This window comes from Peromyscus maniculatus, chromosome 7 (genome assembly GCF_049852395.1).
Source record: "Peromyscus maniculatus bairdii isolate BWxNUB_F1_BW_parent chromosome 7, HU_Pman_BW_mat_3.1, whole genome shotgun sequence".
NCBI lineage: Eukaryota > Metazoa > Chordata > Mammalia > Rodentia > Cricetidae > Peromyscus > Peromyscus maniculatus.
In genome coordinates, this window is record NC_134858.1 from 56784259 (window position 1) to 56805397 (window position 21139).

The window sequence follows — 21139 nt, forward strand, 5'->3', positions numbered from 1 at the left end:
GTTTTCAAGGGCTATGCATTCTGAGCACACGCTTGAATAATCCTTGCAGATAAGCAGGACCAGATCTTTCTTTCAGTGCCTTCTTGCTACATATTCAGGAAAGGAGTAAACGTAGTAAGTCTTGCAAAGCAGTTGGGCCTTTGTCATTTATAAATATTTTATTTACCGACTGATCTGTGTTCTGCAATCTCGTGTCTAATCAAAATGAGTTGCTTTTCTTCAGGGCTATCACAGATCTTCTAGATTAAAGAAATGATTTATGTGTGTGTGTATATGTGTGTGTATATGTGCAGATATATGGGTGCCTGCAGAGGCCAGAAGTGGGCACTGGATCCCTTGGAGCAGGAGTTATAGGTATTTGTGAGCTCCCAGGATGGGTGCTAGACCTGCCTTCTGGGCCTCTGATAAAGCTGTAAGCCCTAGTAATGGCTGAGCCATCTTTTCAGTCCCCACACACCTCTTGTAGGGTTTGATTGCTGAATTTTAATGCTGTCTAAAATATGAGAAGCTCGATTTTGTTGTTGATTTTGTTCGCTTGTTTTTTGTTTTGTTTGGTTTTGGTTTTTTGAAACAGGATTTCTCTGTGTAGCTTTGGAGCCTGGAGCCTGTTCTGGAACTCGCTCTGTAGACCAGGCTGGCCTCGAATTCACAAAGATCACCTGCCTCTGCCTCCCAAGTGCTGGGATTAAAGGCCTTGTTTACTTGTTTTTGAGACAAGGTCCACTATGTAGCTTTGGCTGTCTTTGAACTCAACGATCCACTTCTTCTGCCTTCCAAGTGCTGGTATTAAAGGTGTGCAGCAGTGTACCTGGCTGAGAGCTCAATTTTTTAAAGATGATTTTTAATGTCTTGCCTCTGAAATGTAATAAACACCACCAACATGGAACAATTTTTCCCATTAAAGTCTTTTTTTTTTTCAGTGACCTCAAGCATTCTATAACCCTGATTACAAATGTTCTTGTATTCCAAGCTGGTGAGCCTGTATATTTTTATTATTGCTTGAGTTGAAGCCTTTAGTTTACAGCTGATTTCTAATAGTTTCTGTGTCTGAAAAGACACTTGTATCAATGAAATCTTAATTTAAAGGATATCAATGTCTGCAATCCCAGAATTTGGGAGGCTAAGGCAGGAGAATCGCCGTGGGTTTGAGGCCACCATGGGCTATACAGTAAGATTCAGGCCAGCTTGGCCTATATAGCGTGAGGTCCTGTTTCAAAAACAAAACCAAACTTTTTTTTAAAAGACGTTATCTTAGGTGAGATAATTCAACAAATAAAGATGCTTGTTGTTAAGCTTGATGTCCTGAGATCAATCCCTAGGACCTATATGGTGGAAAAGACGAACGTCTCTCACAAATTGTCCTCTTACCTCACATCTATGCCATGGCATGTGATATCTCTCTCTCTCTCTCTCTCTCTCTCTCTCTCTCTCTCTCTCTCTCTCTCTCTCTCTCTCTCTCGCTCACACACACACACACACACACACACACACAAAAGAAATCAAGGCAAATGTAATCTAAAGGTCTCCCATTTATCTTCTGGAAGGAATCATTATGTGACTTTTTTTTTTCTCATAAAACGGGTGTCAGAAACTAACTTCAGGAACCCAGGAAACTTAATATAAAATTTACGTCTTAATTATTAAAACAGAAGTTGCTTCAGCTTTTTGTTAAGTGCACTGTGAGAACACAGATAAACCCATCGGGTTGACTTCCTTGGCACCTGAACTGCAGTTCTCCCATCATCCATGCGGAAATATAAGATGAGCCTTTTGACAAAAATAGTTAGTGTTCTCGTTTTGAAGTTTGATGACAATGCAATGTGTTCTTTTAATCACTAAACATGAAGTTTCTGGTAGTAATAATTAATGTACATACTAATGTCCTTTTAGATGTTAGTGGTAACACTGGATGGAGATTTTATGCTTCTGTGGTGTGTGTGTGTGTGTGTGTGTGTGTGTGTGTGTGTGTGCTCCAATGCATATATGTGGAAAGGCATGTGGAATCCAGAGGTCCATCTTAAGTGTCATTTTCAGGAGCTGTCCACCTTCTTTCTTTGAGACAGTTCTCTCACTGGAACCTGGGGTTCACCCCATTTGGCTAGGCTAACTGGCCAGTGAGCCCCAGGGATTTTTCCATCTCTGCCTCCCCAGTACAGGGATTACAAGTACACATCACCATGTGCCCGGCTTCTTACTCGGGTTCTGAGGATTGAACTCAGGTTCTAGTGCTTGCAGAGCAAGCACTATCCTGACTGAGCCATTACCCCAGCCCCAGAACTTGGCATTTCATTCCCTACAACACAATAACGATAGCAGTACAGCAGGATCTATCTGCTAGGATCCTCTTCTTCCATGGCTGCCCCTATAAGTTTGGGGACACTTTTCTCAAAGATACGCATCCACACCTGCATAGACTATATTATTTTAATGTATCCTGGCTAGATCTTATGAATTCTGAAGCTAAGTTCCATGGTGTTCATAGAGTCCATACCCTGGGTCTCTGCTTTTCATCCACTGGCAATTATACATCAAACAGTAAACTATTAAAGAAAAATGAACTGAATTTCCTAGAGGGAAGCCACCTCCCATCAAATAAACAATATTTATTTCTGCGTTGGCCAAACATGTCATCAAAAACTTTTCCTCCAGCATTTGGATTTATTTTTTTAACTTATTTATTTTTATTTTATGTGCATTGGTGTTTTGCCTGCACGTATGTCTGTGTGAGGGTGCCAGATCCCCTAGAACCGGAGTTACAGACAGCTGTGGGCTGCCATGTGGGTGCTGGGAATTGAACCCAGGTCCTCTGGAAGAACAGTCAGTGCTCCCAACCTCTGAGCCATCTCTCCATCCCCGAATTTGATTTTTTTAAGGTGAGCATTACAATGTTTTCTGAAACTGGATGCAATGGCACATATGAATAGTCCCAGATACTTGGCATGCTAGGCAAAAGGATCCCTTGAGCTCAAGAGTTTGAGGCTAGCCTTGTCAACATAGCAAGACCCTATCCCAATAAATAAGTGGAAAAAGTTTCCTGGGATAAAATCCCAAGGTTTTTCAGAATGGAAAATGTTATCAGAGGTAAGGACTCTAAGTTGATTGAACAATGATTACTACATAAATAGGCATCATTTGTTATTCAGCATGAGGACCACTATGGATTTTTCTTATCTATGTTTTCTCTACTTTTGAAAAATTAATACTAAGTTAAACTGTAAGTATAGTCTTATAGAAAAATAATTTTTAGTCATGATGAAACCTCTAAAATCAGTGGAGCACTAAATTCATATTTTTCCTTCCTTTTCAATTTTATAATATAGTCAATAAATTAATAAATCACATTGGCAATTATTCTGTTTGTTCTCCTTCCCAGCTTGTGTATTTCTTTAAGCTACACAAATCTTTACACATCCAAGATACCTAAGGTACAGAAATAGATTAAAGTAATCAATACACTCAATCAATACACTCTTTCTACTTTTTAATTAAGTAATTAATTAATTCAGAACTTGAACTTGTAATCTTCCTGCTTCAGACCCAGAGTGATAGAATTACAGGTGTGTACTACAACACTCTGGTTTAACTTTTTAAAATTATCTTATTTATATGTGTGCCTACTTGTCATGTTGTCCATGAGTGTGCAGTTTCTGCAGAGGCCAGAAAAGAGTGTTGGATCCCCTGGAACTGGAGTAACAGATGGTTGTGAGACACATTTGGCTGCTGAGAATCAAAACGAGCCCTCTGGAAGAGTAGCTAATGCTCTTAACCATTGAGCCATACCTCTAGCTTCTTAATATTTAAAAAATTTTTTGAGATTAAAATATAATTACATCATTTTCCCTTCCTTTTTCTCTCCCCAAACCTTCCCATATGCCCTCCTTTTCTTCTCTTCTTCTTTTTTTTTTTTTTTTTTTTTTTTTTTTTTTTTTTGGTTTTTTCGAGACAGGGTTTCTCTGTGTAGCTTTGCGCCTTTCCTGGAGCTCACTTGGTAGCCCAGGCTGGCCTCGAACTCACAGCGATCCGCCTGGCTCTGCCTCCCGAGTGCTGGGATTAAAGGCGTGCGCCACCACGCCCGGCTCTTCTTCTTTTTTTTAATTTTGATTTTTTGAAACAGGATTTTTCTTTGTAGCCTGGAACTTGCTCTGTACACCAGGTTGGCCTCAAACTCACAGAGATCTGCCTGCCTCTGCCTCCTGAGTGCTGGGATTAAAGGCGTGGCTGCTACAGCTGGCTGTGTATTACTGTTTTAAATCACATACATGCTTTAGCAACAACTGTTATAATACAGATGGTTATTTCTATCTTTGGTCGCAGGCTTCTTATTCTAGAAAAATACCCCCTCTCTTCCATACAAGTCTAACTCGTTAGGTTTTACAGAGAGCACTTGAGAGTTGCCTCAAGTTAACACTTTGCTTCCTGCAATGTGTTCTGCCTCTGAAGGTAAAGAAAGCTGCTTGTCAGCATCTTGGCCAAGAGCAGATCATGCTAATCAGATGTTATAACACTCTAGGGCCCTGGCTGTGGTGGAACCCAAGGCAAGCCCCCATCACAAGTGATGCTTTTCAGACACAGGCATGCAACCCGCAAAGGAAAATGCACCCCTGAAGTGTCTTCTCCCTCTAGAGCCTGGTTCACCTTTCTTACTGAGCCTTGGCTCTCTTGGATCATAATGATGGGTCAGTAGCATCTTGTTCCCATTTCTTGCTCTAAGTCTCTTTGTTGCCATCTTCTTTAAAGTTCTTGTTTATGTTTTAATAGTAAAATCCAAATGATAGGGTCCTGATAGACCGATCAGTAGTTAAGAGTACTAGAGGACTTGGGTTCGATTCCGAGCACCCAGATTGCTTTGCGACCATCTGTAACTCCAGTTCCAAGGGATCTGATCCCTCTCCTAGCATTTGAGAGCACCAGGAACATGTGTGGTGCACATACACACATGTAGGCAAAACACATATACACACAAAATAATGTGAATTAAAAAAAGTATCCTCTTAACCATTTTAGTGTTACACTTACTAGTGTTAAGTATATTCACATGTTTGTGTAACCAAACCCCCAAAGATTTTAATCTTCAAGATGTAAACAGCCTGGGAAGAGGACTCAGTCAGTAAGGTATTTGCCATGCAAGCCTGAGGACCCGAGTTCCATCCCAGCCTTCATGTAAAAGCCTGTCCACCTGTGTGTCTCCCAGTACCGGAAGGTAGAGACGAGGAGATCACTAGATCTTTCTGGCCAGCTAGTCTAGTGAGCACCAGGTCCAGTGACAGAGCTTGTGTCAAAACCTAGAATGGAAAGTGATCGAGGAAGACCCCCAGTGTCCACCTCTGGCTTCCACATCCACTCTATACATGTGCACGTGCCCTCCCCACCCCAACATGTGCACACACACAAACCAGAACCCTGAAACTTGACACCATTACACTTTTCCCCGTCTCTGTAGCCTCTGGCAAACACCATTCTGCTCTCAGTTTCTAGCAGTCAGACTACTCCTGATAACTCATGGAAGTGAAAATAGGCAGCATCTGTCTTTTGGTGACTGTCCTACTTTGCTCTGCATATAATGTCCTAACGGTTCATCCCTCGAGGTAGGAAATGTCAGAATGCTTCTCCTTTTTAAGACTGAACAGCAGCCCACTGGATACATATGCTTCATCTTATTTATCCATCGATCTGATGGTGAGTGTTTGGGTTACTTCTACCTTTTGGCCATGGTGATTAATAGCATTATAACTGAGTATGCAGACATGTCCTTAGGATCCTGCTTTCTCAGAGGACAAATGCCACATGATCTCACTCGTGTGAAATATAAAGAGGAACTCACAGAAGCAGAATGGAATGGTGGCTCACAGTAGCTGATGGGAGAAGGGGATGGGGGAAGGAGAGAGGTTAGCCAAAGACTCTGGGTTTCTGTTAAGCAGAGAAACATGTTTTAGTGGGTTGTTACAGAGCATGGCAGCTAGAGTTAATAATAATTTGTAAGCGGTATGTAAAATGGCTCAGCTCACATACGGCTCCTGCAGAAGGACGGCATTCAGTCTCCAGCATCCTTGTCAGGTGACTTACAGCCATCCATAACTCCAGCTCCAGGGAATCGAATGCCTTACTGTGGGGCTGGAGAGTGGGCTCGGCAGTTAAGAGCACTTTGCTGTTCTTGCAGAGGATCCAAGTTCAGTTCCCAGCACCCATATCCAAATGATGCCCTCTTCTGGCTTCCAAAGATTCTGCAAGAACATGGTGTGCGGGGAGCTGGAGAGATGGCTCAGAGGTTAAGAGCACTGGCTGTTCATCCAGAGATCCTGAGTTCAATTCCCAGCAACCACATGGTGGCTCACAACCATCTGTAACGAGATCTTGTGCCCTCTTCTGGCCTGCATGCATACATGCAGACAGAACACTACATAATAAATAAAAAATCTTAAAAAAAAAAAAAAAAAAAAAAAGGAACATGGTGTACATACTTATAGAAAGCAGGCACCCATATATACATAAATAAAAAAAAAGTGAGTAACCAAAAATTCCACAAAGCCAGGTGTGGTGGCATACACCTTTAATCCCAGCACTCTGGAGGCAGAGGCAGGGGGATGTCTGCGTATATGAAGCCAGCCTCATCTATATAATGAGTTCCAGGACAGCTAGGACTGAATATAGCACCCTGTCTCAAAAATAAATAAATAAAAATTTAAGAATGAAATAAATATTTAAAAAAATTTAAGATTTACCATGAAAAGTCAAGTAGTTAAGGTGATGGATATGTTAATTAGCTTAATTTAGTCATTCCACAATGCATACATATATCAAAACATGAAATTGTATCCCATGAATGGGCAAAATTATTAATGATAAATTAAAAAGAAAAATAATTTTGGAAAAAAGTACAACAAAGCTTTTAATACTTTGGCATAAATACTTCAAAAGAGATACTGCTGGATCATATGGTAATTCTGTTTTTATTTTTGGGGGACTGCCATTACATCTTTTGAGGAAGGGCAGTGAGACAGGGTCTTGTGTGGCCCTGACTGGCTTAGGAGCTCTCTTTGTAGACAGGCTTGCCTTGATCTCACTGGGATCCACCTGCTTCTGTTTCCCAGGTGCTGGGGTTAAAGGCGTTTGCCGCCAAACCGGATACTATTTATACCACGGCAACTGTGCCTTTTTATCTTCCTTCCTGGCACCAACGTTCCAGTCTCTCCACAGCCTCAGTAACATTTGTGATTCCTGTGTGTGAGTGTGTGTGTGTGTGTGTGTGTGTGTGTGTGTGTGTGTGTGTATGTGTGTGTGTATGTGTGTGAGTGTGTGTGTGTGAGTGTGTGTGTGTGAGTGTGTGTGTGTGTGTGTGTGTGTGTGTGTCTTTGACAGCAGTCATTTCAGTAAGTGGGAGGTGATGTGTCTATATAGTTTTGACTTCCATTTCCCTAATGATGACTAATATTAAAATTTTTTTCATATGCTTCTTGCTCATTGGTATGTTTTTGTAGAAATATCAATTTAAGATCTTTGCCTATTGTTTGGTTTTGATGGTGTGTTTAGTTGATTAGCTGGTTTGTTTGTTTTGATTTTTGAGACAGTGTCTCGTTATGTAACCCAGGCTGGCATCCAGCTGGCCGTTCTGCCCCCACCTACCATAATGCCACCCAGTTCTTTGCCCACTGAAGACAAAACTTTTTTCAGCAGTGTCTCACTATGTAGACCAGGCTGGCCTGGAACTCACTACGTAGACCAGGCTGGCCTTGAGTTCACAGAGATCTTCCTGCCTCTGCCTTCTGAGTGCAGATTAAAGGTGAGCACCATAACTGGTTAAGCCTTTTTATTTTTGACATAGAGTCTCAGGTAGCCCAGGTTTGCCTCTATGTAACTGAGGATGACCTTGAATGCCTAATTCTCCTGCCTTGGCCTCCTGAGTGTCAGATCACAAGTGTGTATGCCACAATGCCTGATTTATGAAGTGCTAGAGATCGGACCCATACTGAGCAAGCATCCTGCCAAGTAAGCTGTACCCCAGGTCTTTTAAGTTTCTTGATGTTTGTCTGGCCAGGAGGTTTTGCCTACTTGTTAAGTCTTCCTTAGCTTCTTCCACTGCAGTGGAACACCAAGGGAGAGAGGCTTTGCTGCAGCCACTGCTCCAGCAGGGCTTTCTGGGTTGACTTTGGACTGAAAGGTGAACTGAATGTTTTCAGAATGGGTTTGGTGGTTGGTACCCAAAAGTTGCAACTTTTACTCATAGTCATGGCATCCCACCAATGTCAAGGAGAGTGGGTATAAAGGCCCTAAATGCCAGAAATGTGTACACCTCAGGTAAGACCTTCTGGTTTTGATCAGCACTCTGGTTCCTTCTTTCTTCAGAAGACAGCCTAGACTGATTCTGGGCTCTCAAACATATCATTGGTTACATTAAAATTCCTGACCTATATGACCCAATACACAAAGTAGCTTCATGGAAATGAACATGTGAGAGCCTAAGTCACTTGCTTGGAGTTCAAAAACATCTGCTAGAAGAACAAGGAGTATACATTAGGTGCCAATAGGAAAATGCAATCATACCATTGAACAATGTGGCTTTCCAATTATGTCTCAACTCCCCACTGATTTTACCTCCCTTTTTCTTCCATTCCAGGAAGATAGAAGTCCACAACTGATATTCTGTCTTTAGGGACCAACCCACCCTCCATGGGATACTCTATATGTTATTTTTTAATGTGTATGGGTATTTTGTCTGCATGTATGTTTATGCACCATGTGTGTGCCTGAGACCTACCGAGAGCAGAGGAAGATATTGAATCCCTTGGAACTGTGATTGTCAACCATTCACCATGTGGATGCTGGGAATCAAACATGGGTCTTCCAGAAGAGCAGCCGCTGCCCTTAACAGCTTGGTGACCTCTCCAGCCCCCGTTGGATACTCTTACTCAGATGGTTTTAAGTACTGGCATTGAACTCCAGGTTTTGTCATGCTATACAAGTGCTCTACCATTGAGCTACATCCCCAGCCCTCACTCAGACATTTATTCCTAGCTCTTGTAGAATCCTTTTTTTTTTTTCTTTAAACAAACCAGTAGAGTTTGATTTAGAGGAAACTGATATATCTGGGCTGTTAGCACCATCCTTTCTATCTAAAGGGGAATCAATAAGCCTTAGAGTCTTAGTGTTGGAGGCGACACTAAAGGATCCAGGCTTGCCTTTGATCAAGTCTCTTAAAATTATCCCACCATTTCTGGATTGCCTGAAGTTCATAGTCACCGTGGCCTAGCTCATCATCCTGTGAAACATTAAAGTAGCAGAGAAAGTTCCAAGATTCAAGTGATAACCTTGGAAACAGAGAACCCAGCCCACAAGGAGTGCTCTTTTCAAAAATGACATTTTTACATCCCAGTAGTCCAGAACCATAGGCTCAATGCCCTGATGGAAATGACTAAATCAAGAGGTTCTTACTGAGACAGGAGGATCAAAGGTGCCTGTGATAGCTATGCTGAGGCCACACTCCACCATGGGCAGAAAAGGGCAACATGAAGTTTAAATGAAGGATGGGAAGGCCACCGTCCACACAAACCTCTTTACTATGTTAGTAGTTTCATCTAAGCTTGTCTTCTCTCTTCTCACACAGGGCTACCTGGCTGCTGGCCCAGGAGGCATGACAGCTTCCAGACCCTATCAGTGACACTGCTCTACCATAAATTAGAGCACTGTGAAGCTCCCTTGGGACTGTGGAGGTTCTGGGATCTTCTCCAGACACTTCCAGGCCTTTTGCAGACATGGGCATATTTTAATGTCAAAGCTCAGAACAATAGCACAGACTTCTTGACGTTTGATGTTGGACATTTCCCTGACCACTTGAGGCCTGTTCTTCAATGTTAGGGCAAAGCCATGAATTTCATAATATTTATACAAGACTCAAATCCACACTGATGCTGCCTTCCACCTCCTCCCATTCCTGGAAGGTTGAGCCCCATCTTTGATATTGCTTAGTGACTTGCATGCCCCCTTGTTCTTTCCAGTCTTCTTGGATTATCTGGAACTCTATCCTCTATCTTTTAATGGTTTTGAAGAGCTTTCCTTGGATTGCACAGGAAAGACTTCAGCTCCCTTTTCTAGCTTCAGTCCAGGCATTTCTGATTTTCTCTTACATCTTTATTTTTACTCTAATACTTTATTACAGTGATTGATTGATTGATTTGTGTGTGTGTGTGTGTGTGTGTGTGTGTGTGTGTGAGAGAGAGAGAGAGAGAGAGAGAGAGAGAGAGAGAGAGAGAGAAGAGGGAGAAAGCATACATGTGGAGTTCAGAGACAACTTGTGGGAGTCAGTACTCTCTTTTCACTATGTGGGTTTCAGGGATAGAACTCAGGTTCATCAGAAGATAGATAGATAGATAGATAGATAGATAGATAGATAGATAGATAGATAGATAGATAGATAATAGGTTGATAGATAGATAGATAGATAGATAGATAGATAGATAGATAGATAGATAGATAGATGATAATCAGGTTCATCATTGTCAGCAAGTGCTTCTACCCACTGAGTCACCTCACCAGCACCATCTTAATATTGTTGCTGAAACAATATATTTCGCCACTTTTTTTAAAGAGGTTGGGAAACCAGGGATCTGTTCCACAGGTTCAATTTTCCCACTAACACCTGTAGAAGCAAAAAGAAACCATCCACAGGATTGAACTCTTACCCCACAAGCTTGTGAGGTCGTAAAGGGGTTTAGGAGCTCGATTTTTCTGAGCTCTGGGATCTTAAAGATAAAACCTGAAGCCTGATTCCCAACCAACCCTTCTTTCCCAATGTTCTTCGTGCTCTACACTGGCAAGCTCCACCCCTAATTCAGAGGCTTACTTTAGAAAGAATCCAGACGATAACAGTGAGTCCACTGGACCCTACCCTTCAATCTCAGCTTCCTAGACAGGAAGAGGTCCTGCAGAGGTCCAACTTGGAAGATGTATAGCTAATCCCTAATTCAAATCCAAGCCCTCTAACTTTCCTCATGGGACAGAGACTCAGTTTACAATTTTGTCCCTTTCTCTGCTACTCCCACAGGCAATGAAGGTGCATGGAGAGATACCTTGTTTTTTGATGATCATCTAGGTTACAGACAGAATGTGTTCTTCCAAGGTGTTACCACACCAGAGGAGTGATCAGGGCATGAGAGCATGAGATGTCAAAGAGGAGGTCACAGGACTCAGGGAGGGCCCTGGAAGCTAGGCAAGGAAATGGGAGGGGGCCAAGTCTGGGAATTAGGAAAGGGGCTCAGGGGCTCAGCAGACACAGTAGAGAAAATGCTAATGTCAGAAGCTCAGAAAACCAAACTTTCTCTGTAGGTCTTTGGCTAAATTTGATACTGGGGCTAAGGATTCACCATTCCAGTGTTGAGTGTCTAAGGCTAAAACCTTAAAAGTAGGATAGCTATGTTCTGTGCTGGCATTTGTTTGTTTCTTTAACAGAGCCCTCCTTAATTTAAGCAAGAAAGGGCAGTGATTTGGCCATTGCCACCAGGCTGACCAGTAAGGTCACAGTCAAGCATCCCTTCCTCCAGCATTCTGAGTCTCCAGCAGCATTGCACAAGTCTAACAATAAAAAAGGTCAAAGTATAACATGATGTGTATAGATAGGGCTCTGCCCCCCAAAGCCATCAAGACTGGGTAACTTCCCACAAGAGCAGCAATGAGTCTCTGTGAGCTTCTGCAGGATCCAGGTTTCATAATGGAAATCTCAGCTGAGTTTCTTTCCTCTGCATCTGCCTTTAGGTCACCCTGCCCCTCAAAGAGACCCAGCTTTAGGGTCCCGTGGCCTTCTCACTCCCTACACATCTTCCTAGAGTTAGACTGGTGAGCCACCTTCCCGAGCTCCACAGGCGACTCTGGGGAGTCTAGGAACACTTGAGGTCCCCAGGTCATTCCTGGCTTTGTCCCCAGAGGACCGGAAGCTGTTTGTGGGGATGTTGGGCAAGCAGCAGGGTGAGGAGGATGTCAGACGTCTGTTCCAGCCCTTCGGCCATATCGAGGAGTGCACTGTCCTGCGGAGTCCTGATGGTACCAGTAAAGGTGACCTGATCTACCCCTGGGTTTTCCCGGTGACCTTACCCTTTGACTCCTGTAGCCTGAGTCATTCCGTTCTTCTTTCCTGCACCAGGCTGTGCCTTTGTCAAATTCGGGAGTCAAGGGGAAGCTCAAGCTGCCATCCAGGGACTGCATGGTAGCCGGACAATGACGGTGAGAGCCGGGACCTGGGCTGAGGGTGAAGCCAGCGGGGTGGAGGACCTGTTCCCTTCACCTAACAGGCTCTCCGCGTTCGGTGACCTTTGCCTGCTGGGGAAGGCGCTGGGCTCAGAGCTCAGTCAGGGTCAGTACAGGTCACCAAATCCTTCCTCGGCCCAGGGCGCCTCATCCAGCCTGGTGGTGAAGCTGGCAGACACCGACCGCGAGCGCGCACTACGGAGGATGCAGCAAATGGCTGGCCAGCTGGGCGCCTTCCATCCAGCGCCACTGCCTCTCGGAGCCTGTGGCGCCTACACCACTGCGGTAGGTGCCTGCCTCGGGCCCAGAGAGGATAGGACCTGGCTCCGGGTCGGGAGATAGGCAGTTACCAGCCGCTGAGGCCTCTACAGTCGCCCTTCTTCCTTCCCCAAGATCCTGCAACACCAGGCAGCGTTGCTGGCCGCGGCGCAGGGTCCCGGGTTAGGCCAGGTGGCCGCCGTGGCCGCCCAGATGCAGCACGTAGCGGCCTTCAGCCTGGTGGCCGCACCGCTATTGCCTACAGCAGGTAAGGGACCCAAGAGACTGAAGCCACGGTTGAGAGGGCCCATGAAGTCTCACTTCCTGACTCTCTTACCTCCATCTACAGCTAACGCGTCACCTGGTGGCAGCGGCCCTGGTGCACTCCCCGGCCTTCCAGCGCCCATGGGGGTCAATGGATTCGGCTCCTTGACCCCCCAGACCAACGGACAGCCAGGCTCTGATACGCTCTATAACAACGGGCTTTCCCCGTACCCAGGTGGGTTGCCCTACCCCGCTGACTCAAACCTGGAAATGGAGTGGAAGCGAGGCATTTCAGGCAAGGTCCTGCTTGGGGGGAAGGGATTCCCCCATCTTCCCTGCTGCCTTTCACAGCGGTCCTCCACCTCCCACACTCCCACCCAGGGTCTCTCCCCTGGCCCCTGACCCCTGCCCACCTACCTTCATCGTGGGCCTTGGGCCCCCTCTCTCTCCAGCCCAGAGCCCCGGTGTGGCTGACTCCCTGCAGCAGGCCTACGCTGGGATACACCACTATGCAGGTTTCTCTCGGTGCTGCCCAGCCCGGGGGTGGGGATGTGGGATGTTCAACGGCCTCGGAAAGGAATAGGGAGATTTGTGGGAGGGTTAGGCTCTGTGCCGAGGAGTCAATTCTTCCATCCTGTTCAGTTCCCAGCCCCCAGCGACCTGTCTTGGGACAAGGGTAATGGTGAACGGGGTTGAACCTGTCAGAGGTGGCCAGGCACATAGGGATCTGTGTGGGAAATGGCGCCTGAGGGTCACTGCCCGCTCCCACCTCTGTCTCCAGCAGCCTATCCCTCGGCCTACGGCCCAGTGAACACAGCTTTCCCCCAGCAGCCTTCAGCTCTGCCTCAACAACAAAGAGAAGGTGAGGGCCTGGGGGCTGGAGAGCAGCGGCCTTTGTCTGTGGGGGTGCCCCTCGGGGTCCTTCCCCTGAACAAGCCTGCTCCTGTTCCTGCAGGCCCCGAAGGCTGTAACCTCTTCATCTATCACCTGCCTCAGGAGTTTGGGGATGCAGAACTCATACAGACATTCCTGCCCTTCGGAGCCGTTGTCTCTGCCAAAGTCTTTGTGGATCGTGCCACCAACCAGAGCAAGTGTTTTGGTGAGCTGATCCATCCCTGCGCCTCAGGATTCCCCAGGGACCACACATGAGGCTTCCAGAGACTGAATGTTGTGGGACAAAGTATGGGCACAGCAAGCCTTATTTCAGATCACCTGAGAATCTTGGGTAACTAGAGTGTGTGAAATCAGGAAGGTTGCAGTTTTGGAGCTGGTCCAGAGCGGGATGAGTCTGGGTTTGGAATCATGAGTTGCCTTCAGACCCCAACTGCTGATCTGAAGCCAGATTGGGAGGAGTGGAGTGAAGCAGCCCACCCAAATCAGGGAAATACTCTGACCAACACCGGGTCCCTTCCCCGACCAGACTTGCTTCCCATCTCTCTGGAAACCACACCTTTAGGAATGATTTGCCTCTATTAAGCATGTGTCTATGCTTATGTAGGCATACATGCTCACATAGTTAAGCAATGGAAAGATACATATGTGATAGACCTAGCCTGGAAATTAGAGAAAGGAGACCCTGGCAAGCTGGATTCCCAGCTAACCTGTCTGCCCACACCCTCCAGGGTTTGTTAGTTTTGACAATCCAACCAGTGCCCAGACTGCCATCCAAGCCATGAATGGCTTTCAAATCGGCATGAAGAGGCTCAAGGTCCAGCTAAAGAGACCTAAGGATGCCAACAGGCCTTACTGATCTGCACTCACTGATCAGTCACAGACAGGTGAGTCTTTGATGGATGTCATGCAAATGGGACCCAGGTCCCAAGACCCTACCAGCTTTATGACATTGGGGTACTGCCCTCTGAGAAATCCAGGAATAAAGAGAAGAGGCAGGGACAAGGGGAACAGAGACTGGGATTTTCTTTCAACCTGAAGTCCAAGATGAATTAGACAACCTTGGTGTTTCCAGCCTTGGAGAGGCGATTTTTAGGAAAATTCAGCCCAATATATTATGGCAACAGCTGTAGGAGGCCACAGAAGCAGTGAGCTCATATAGGAGGGCTGTGGTAAATGGGGTCTGGTTCAGTTCATGAGGACCTCATGGACCATAAGTCCTGACTTTATGGTGAAGGGGATGGAACCACTGGGCAGTCTGAATGAAGAACAGAGCAGCTAATGTGGAGATGAGGGGAGAGGGGTAAAGATCCTCAGTAGACCTGCAGGGCTTCATGAACAATGAGGTGACAAGGGCCAGTCTGGAAGGGCCCTAGGAGGCTGCCTGCAACTTGGAGAGTTGTGCTGCCCTGCAGGTCCACTTGGTCTCAGCTTACTCCAGCTGCCCCAGAAACTTCCTGCAGGACACTGACCACAATGGTCTGCCTGTGATCCAGGCAGGGCTGGCTTCTGTGGCCAGGATGCTGCCAGGAAGAGAAACCCAGACACTTAGCTGAGATGTCACAGAGGGGACAGGCTGCTCTTATCTTACCCTCAGTGACCTTTGCCTCCTCCCACCCCTGTCTCCCTATCAATTAATACCCAACAACAGAAACTGAAGAGTGAGAAGGAAGGAGAAAGAAAAGCACAGAAACGCTGGAGTGGCCCTACCGGAAGGAGTGGCAGCAGACGGAGGTGGACCGGACCCAGGGCTGGCGCCTGGGGCTCAGGCCACTCATCATGTGGGTTGTTCCACGGAGCGCTCAAGCTGGCAGGGCAACCAGTGCTGGCTGAGGATCGACTGATCTAAGGGAACCAGCAGAGGGCCTCGGGGGTGCCAAGGGCTTCTCAACAAGGGAAGCCCAGACTTACTTCGTTCAAAATCATATCATTCCTTAGTGTTTAGGGACCAAAGGACTATTGCTTTTTTTAAGAATATATATATATCTATATAAATTAAAACAAAGAAGAAAAAACAGAAGAGAGACAAAAAAGACAGTATAGAGTCTCATAAAAGCGGCCTTTAAATACCCCTAGGAGACAGGGTGAAGGAGACCCTTGATAGCCCAGCCTAGGCAGAGGAGGCTGTGGAAAGATTGTCCTGTGTCTCGTTCCTTCTGAAGCTACTTCCTTGCCCTGCCCTTCTTAAAAAATGGAAAAGGATGTGAAGTCTAGACTCATATTCCAGCAAGAAGACGGTTATGGAAGCAGTGAGCCCACAATCCCCAAGCTCAGATAGCATCCCTGACGAGGAGGAGCTCAGGCCCGCTCGGCCTTCTGCTCTCCTGGGAGGGCCCCAGCCATCAGAATGGGAATCTGCCTTTCCTTCCCGATGCCCTTTCCTGCGGAGCCCCAGCCTCCCCAGGCCGGAAGAAAGAGGGAGCCTTTGCCTTCCCAGTCCAGGCAGGCCGAGGCCGCGCCTTGGCTGAGCTGAGACACCTCCTGTTTCCCCTCCTCTTGCGACTTGTTTCCCCAGTGTCCCCTAGCTCCAGGCCACCTTCTGTCTCTTAGTCTAAGTTTGCCCACCTGTAAAGTAGACTCAAGATATATGTAGAGGGCTGTGACAACAGATATGGAAGGTTTGCTGCTGTAAATACTGCCTTTGAGAAGGGGATAATTTTCACTATGTAGAAGCTTCAGAATTAGAGGTCCCTCTTGACCCAGGACCCGGGAGGGAAGTAGATGTTTTGCCAAAATACTAATTCATTCCTTTAAAAAGTACATCTTTCCTATGCAAGTGTGTCTCACGTGTGCTTACCCAAGGTGCTTTTAGATGGTGAGCAGTGTTCAGCTTAGAAGTGGTGTGTGCTCTGTCTGTCTGTCCTTGTCTGTCTGTTGTATACAGTGGGTGCCATATAAAGCTGATCAACAGTGGTGCTTCCTGCCTGCTTCTGTGAGATGGGCAAAGATTCAGCTTAGAATACCACAGTTCACCTTGCCTTGCCCAGCCCTTCCTGGGCCTGCGGGGCCTAGGACACACTTTTTTCCCTGAGGGAATAATTTACACTCCCACCCCTAAGTCATGGATCAACCTAGTTCGAAGCCCCACAGAATGGGGGCTACTCTGGTCCAACACTGGAGGCCTGCCATCTGATAACACTGGGACAGTGAAGGATGTGGGTGGGAAAGAGGATAATGCCCTCCAGGCACTTTCTAAGAAAACCTATTTTCACCTGGTCCTCTGTCTTCGACTGGTTTTTGGAAGTAATGAGAATTAAAACTAGATTTGTCAACCACATTGCCAGGTTAGCTGTGGTTTACATCTACAAATAATTGCCAGCTGGGAGAGGAACTGATGTGGAGACACATATACACCAGCATAGTGCTAACCCGAAGACGAGCGCCTTGGGTACAGGTGGAGATATGCAACATCTGCCCATTCAAACAAAGACATAGTCATGGGCCTGGGGACACAGCTCAGACAATACAGTGTTTGCTTTGTGAGCCCAAGGAACTGAGGTCAATTCCTCAGAACTCACATTCAGACAAATAAACAAACAAACAAAACAGGCATGCACACATAATCTCAGCACTTCAACAGAGACAAGCGGATCTGTGAGGTCCGCTGGTCAGTCATCCTAGCCAAATTGGTGAGCTCGAGGACAATGAGAGACCCCTATCTCAAAAAAGCTAAGGAATGATAGCTGAAGTTGTACTCTGGTCTCTGCATATCTGTGCACATGCACGGGCACACACGGAAACACACTTCAGGTGTTCACCTAAAAGCAGAACGTTCTCTCAGTGCTAGGTGCTAAGCACTGTTCTAGGGCTCGGACTACCACCACGTAGCAGGAGTTAAGGGGAAACGCAGACTAGTAAAGCACATACGATAGAGGGATGCATATGGTCTATAGCAAGAAAACTACTAACCCAGGCCCTCATGTTGGGAGACCCAAGAAAGTCTTCCTGAAGATTAAGGTGAAGAGTCATCAAGAAGGAACTGAGATATTCAAACCAAGTCTTTGAGCAAATGCATAATTGTGAAAAGGTGTTTATAGCCAAGAAATAATCACTTATTTCAGATTCTATTACTTTATAAATAAGTCAAGACCCTTTTACCATTTCCAAATCTACCCTGACCCTTAACTCAGTACTGAGTCAGGTCAAGGCATTTGAAACAATATGGAACTTATTTTATGTCATACTGTAGGATATGAGTGAGGGATTGGCAAACTCTAGATCCCCAAGCCACAGGGGTTGGCGTGATTTAGATCAAGGGTTGGCAAACTATAGTCTGTCAGCCAGACCTGACCTGTGACATATTTTTGTATGTCCTACACATTAAGGATGATTTTTTTTTAAAGAATGATTTTTTTTTAATTTTTTTCAAGGATTTTTTTTTCATTATAAGTATGTGTACATGTCTCTCTGTGGGGAAATGCCCATGAGTGCAGGTGCCCATAGAGACCAGCAGAGGACACTGGAGTTCCTGGAACTGGAGTTACAGGTGTTTGTCAGTGGCCTAATGTGGGCGTTACAAATTGAACTTGGTCCTCTGCAAGAGAAGTCCATTCTTAACTGAGCCCTATCTCCCATTTGATATTTTTAAAGTGTTGTCAAAACAAAATGATGATACAGAACCATACGTGGCTCACAAAGCTTTAAGCATTTATCTGGTCCCTTAGACCCTTGGTAAGGTAATGGAAGATTTGTAGAATGTTTGAGTTTGAGCAACATGGTGTTATGTCTTTGTTTGTGTGTTCATGTAATAGTCTGGCCCTTTTCAATTGCAAGTAGCAAAACCTAAACACAAGCATCTTTAGGTCATTAGGAAATTAAATAGCTTGCATAAACAATTGGTCAAAGGATAAATCCCTGCCTCTAGTCATTGCTGGGTCTAGGGGTTTAAATGATGATGTCTCTACCTCTTTATTCCACTTCCTTTTATATGTTGATCTCACTACTTCTAGCTCTAAAATCCCAGGGAAGACTTTCCTCAGCCTTGAGCATGTTTCTAAGATAGAAAACTGGGCCATTTTTTCAGGTCTGCAAGGAAGAGGAGAAACAGCTTGGCAAAGGGAAAGATAATCGACACCTAGCACATTTTACTCTTTATTGTACCTAAACTTTTATTGACAAACATACAATTCCAAAACTGTGTCTGGCTAACAGTGTAATAATCCTGGGCCCAACCGAAGCATACACAGCTGTTTTCTATGTATGTGAGAGACAAAGCAGTTGTGAACACAATTGCTTTATCCAGTCTTTTTTTTTTGGGGGGGGGTTCTAGACAGGGTTTCTCTATGTAGCTTTGCACCTTTCCTGGAACTCGCTTTGGAGACCAGGCTGGCTTCGAATTCACAGAGACCTGCCTGCCTCTGCTTCCCCAGGGCTGGGATTAAAGGTGTGTGCTACCAACATCTGGCGTTCTTTACCCAGTCTTGATCCCCGAGTGATGTCTGATTCTTGATCAAGTCCAGATGTGTCCTGAAGATTTTGCAGTATGTGGCCAAAAGGCCCAATTTTTCACTCCTACAATAACTAATATAAAATAGTGGAGAGAGACAGCTGGGCAGTAGTGGCGCACGCCTTTAATCCCAGCACTCAGGAGGCAGAGGCAGGAGGATCTCTGTGAGTTCAAGACCAGCCTTGCCTACAGAGTGAGTTCCAGGACAGGCTCCAAAGCTACACAGAGAAACCCTGTCTAGGAAAAAAAAAAGTGGAGGGAGATTAGACCATTGTTTTTTAAAACTCTTCCATTTGAAATAAGACAAAAGAGAAAACAATGGACTCCAATCTATAGTACTTCCTTCTAGATAGCAGGATGACTGTTCCAGATACTTCCCATTGGGAAATATCTCCTTTCTTGACCTTTTGTGGACATCCCTGAGAAGATGGCTTTTCTAGAATCAAAGCATCTCTCACCCAGTTCTTCATGGACTTGGATCTAAAGATTGCCTTAGCAATTCAGCACCCCTGGGTCTATTTGCTGGCTGTGAGGATTAGCTGACCCCTGGGCTCTCTGTAGGCTAGTAAAACTCCCATGGTTTCCAGACCTCTGCTGAGTGCTCATCCTTGAGTCTTGATCTGGCCCTCCAAAATTATACCTCTTAGCAACTGTTCTAGGTTCATTTCTGTTGTTGTGATTAAAAAAAAAAACCTTGGCAAAAAGCAACTTAGGAGAGATAGGGACTTATTTCATATTACAGTTCCAGGGTATAGTCCATCATTGTGGGGACATCAAACAGGAGTTTCAGAGCGCTAGGCATATTACATCCACAGGCAAGAGCAGAGAGAACTGGGTGCAGACCTGCCCAATGGCTTGCTTGCTTATACTCAGCTTGGTTTCTCTACTTTTACACAGTTCATGACCCTTTGCCTAGGGACTGGTGCAAAGACCCACGGTGGGATGCTTCCTACATCAGTTAAGACAGTCCCTCACAGATATGCTCACAGGCCAATTCAGTAATATACAATTCCTCATTAAGACTCTTCTTCCATGTGATTCTGGGTTGTGTCAAGATGACAGAGATGACCATAATGGCAACAGGTCACAATTTGAGCCTTCCTCTACTCCTCAGCTTCCTGATTCTATAACAGACCATCTATCTTGCTGCCCCTACAGAGACAACTCCCATTCTGTTTTTGTGTGGCTCATATTCTCCAGCATCCTTGGCCTTCACTGAATAGTCAAAATCCCTGACTTCTAGGCCTCAGCCTCAAGAAGATGCTTAATGCAGGACTGAGGCAACCACACAAGTACTCATCCGGCCATCAGTCTGCAGCTTCCTGAATGCCTCTGCCTCCAGCCTTAGCCAGTTTTTACATGGAGGCTACACCAACAAGGACTTGAGGAGGCTCGGTCAGCTAATCTTGAATCTGGAACCCTTTGACAACCCAAATAGCTTGGAGACTGTGGGCAGAGTCTTCAGCCCTCAACAAGACCCCTGGGGCAGATTTCTTTCCCTAGATGCAACCCAGGTATCCCCAGTGCAGAGGGAAAAGGCGTTTGGTCTGAGATGAGCATGGTTACCTCTGACTTCAGAAAGAGCTCTGGGGGCTGGAGAGATGACTCAGCAGTTAAGAGTACTGACTGCTCTTCCAGAAGTTCTGAGTTCAATTTCAGCAACCACATAGTGACTCATAACCATCTATAATAGGATCTGATGCCCCTCTTCTGGCATGCAGGTACGCACGCAGAGCACTCATACATTAAAAAAAAATATGTGTATATGGCTGGAGAGATGGTTCAGTGGGTAAGAACACATACTGCTCTTCCTGAGGACATGAGTTCAATTCCCAATACCCACGTCAGGCAGCTTACAACTGCCTGTAACCCCAGCTCCAGGATCTCACATCTCTGATCTTTGTGAGCACTTGTATTCATGTGTACATACCCCCATGCACATAATTAAAAAATTTTTAAAAAACTACACACACACACACACACACACACACACACAACTGGGTGATGGTAGTGCACACCTTTAATCCCAGCACTTGGGAGGCAGAGGCA

At 45.6% G+C, this 21139-nt stretch overlaps 1 protein-coding gene across 8 annotated transcripts in view; it reads left to right on the top strand.

The window, feature by feature from the left end:
• Window positions 1-16860, top strand: part of Celf6 (CUGBP Elav-like family member 6) — a 32067-nt gene extending 15207 nt beyond the window's left edge. For 2 of the 8 annotated variants that reach the window (XM_006971478.4, XM_076576401.1), the window contains 10 exons: window positions 11911-12039; window positions 12128-12207; window positions 12373-12516; window positions 12625-12757; window positions 12839-12988; window positions 13206-13268; window positions 13535-13615; window positions 13709-13852; window positions 14376-14531; window positions 15296-16860. In XM_006971478.4, coding sequence (XP_006971540.2) covers window positions 11911-12039; window positions 12128-12207; window positions 12373-12516; window positions 12625-12757; window positions 12839-12988; window positions 13206-13268; window positions 13535-13615; window positions 13709-13852; window positions 14376-14503 — 1052 coding nt within the window. In that variant the 3' untranslated portion in view covers window positions 14504-14531; window positions 15296-16860. Of the gene's footprint in view, window positions 1-11910; window positions 12040-12127; window positions 12208-12372; window positions 12517-12624; window positions 12758-12838; window positions 12989-13205; window positions 13269-13534; window positions 13853-14375; window positions 14532-15295 lie in introns of all 8 variants that reach the window. The other 6 variants (XM_042281038.2, XM_042281043.2, XM_006971479.4 and 3 more) reach the window with 4 other exon arrangements.
• Window positions 16861-21139: the final 4279 nt, after the last annotated feature.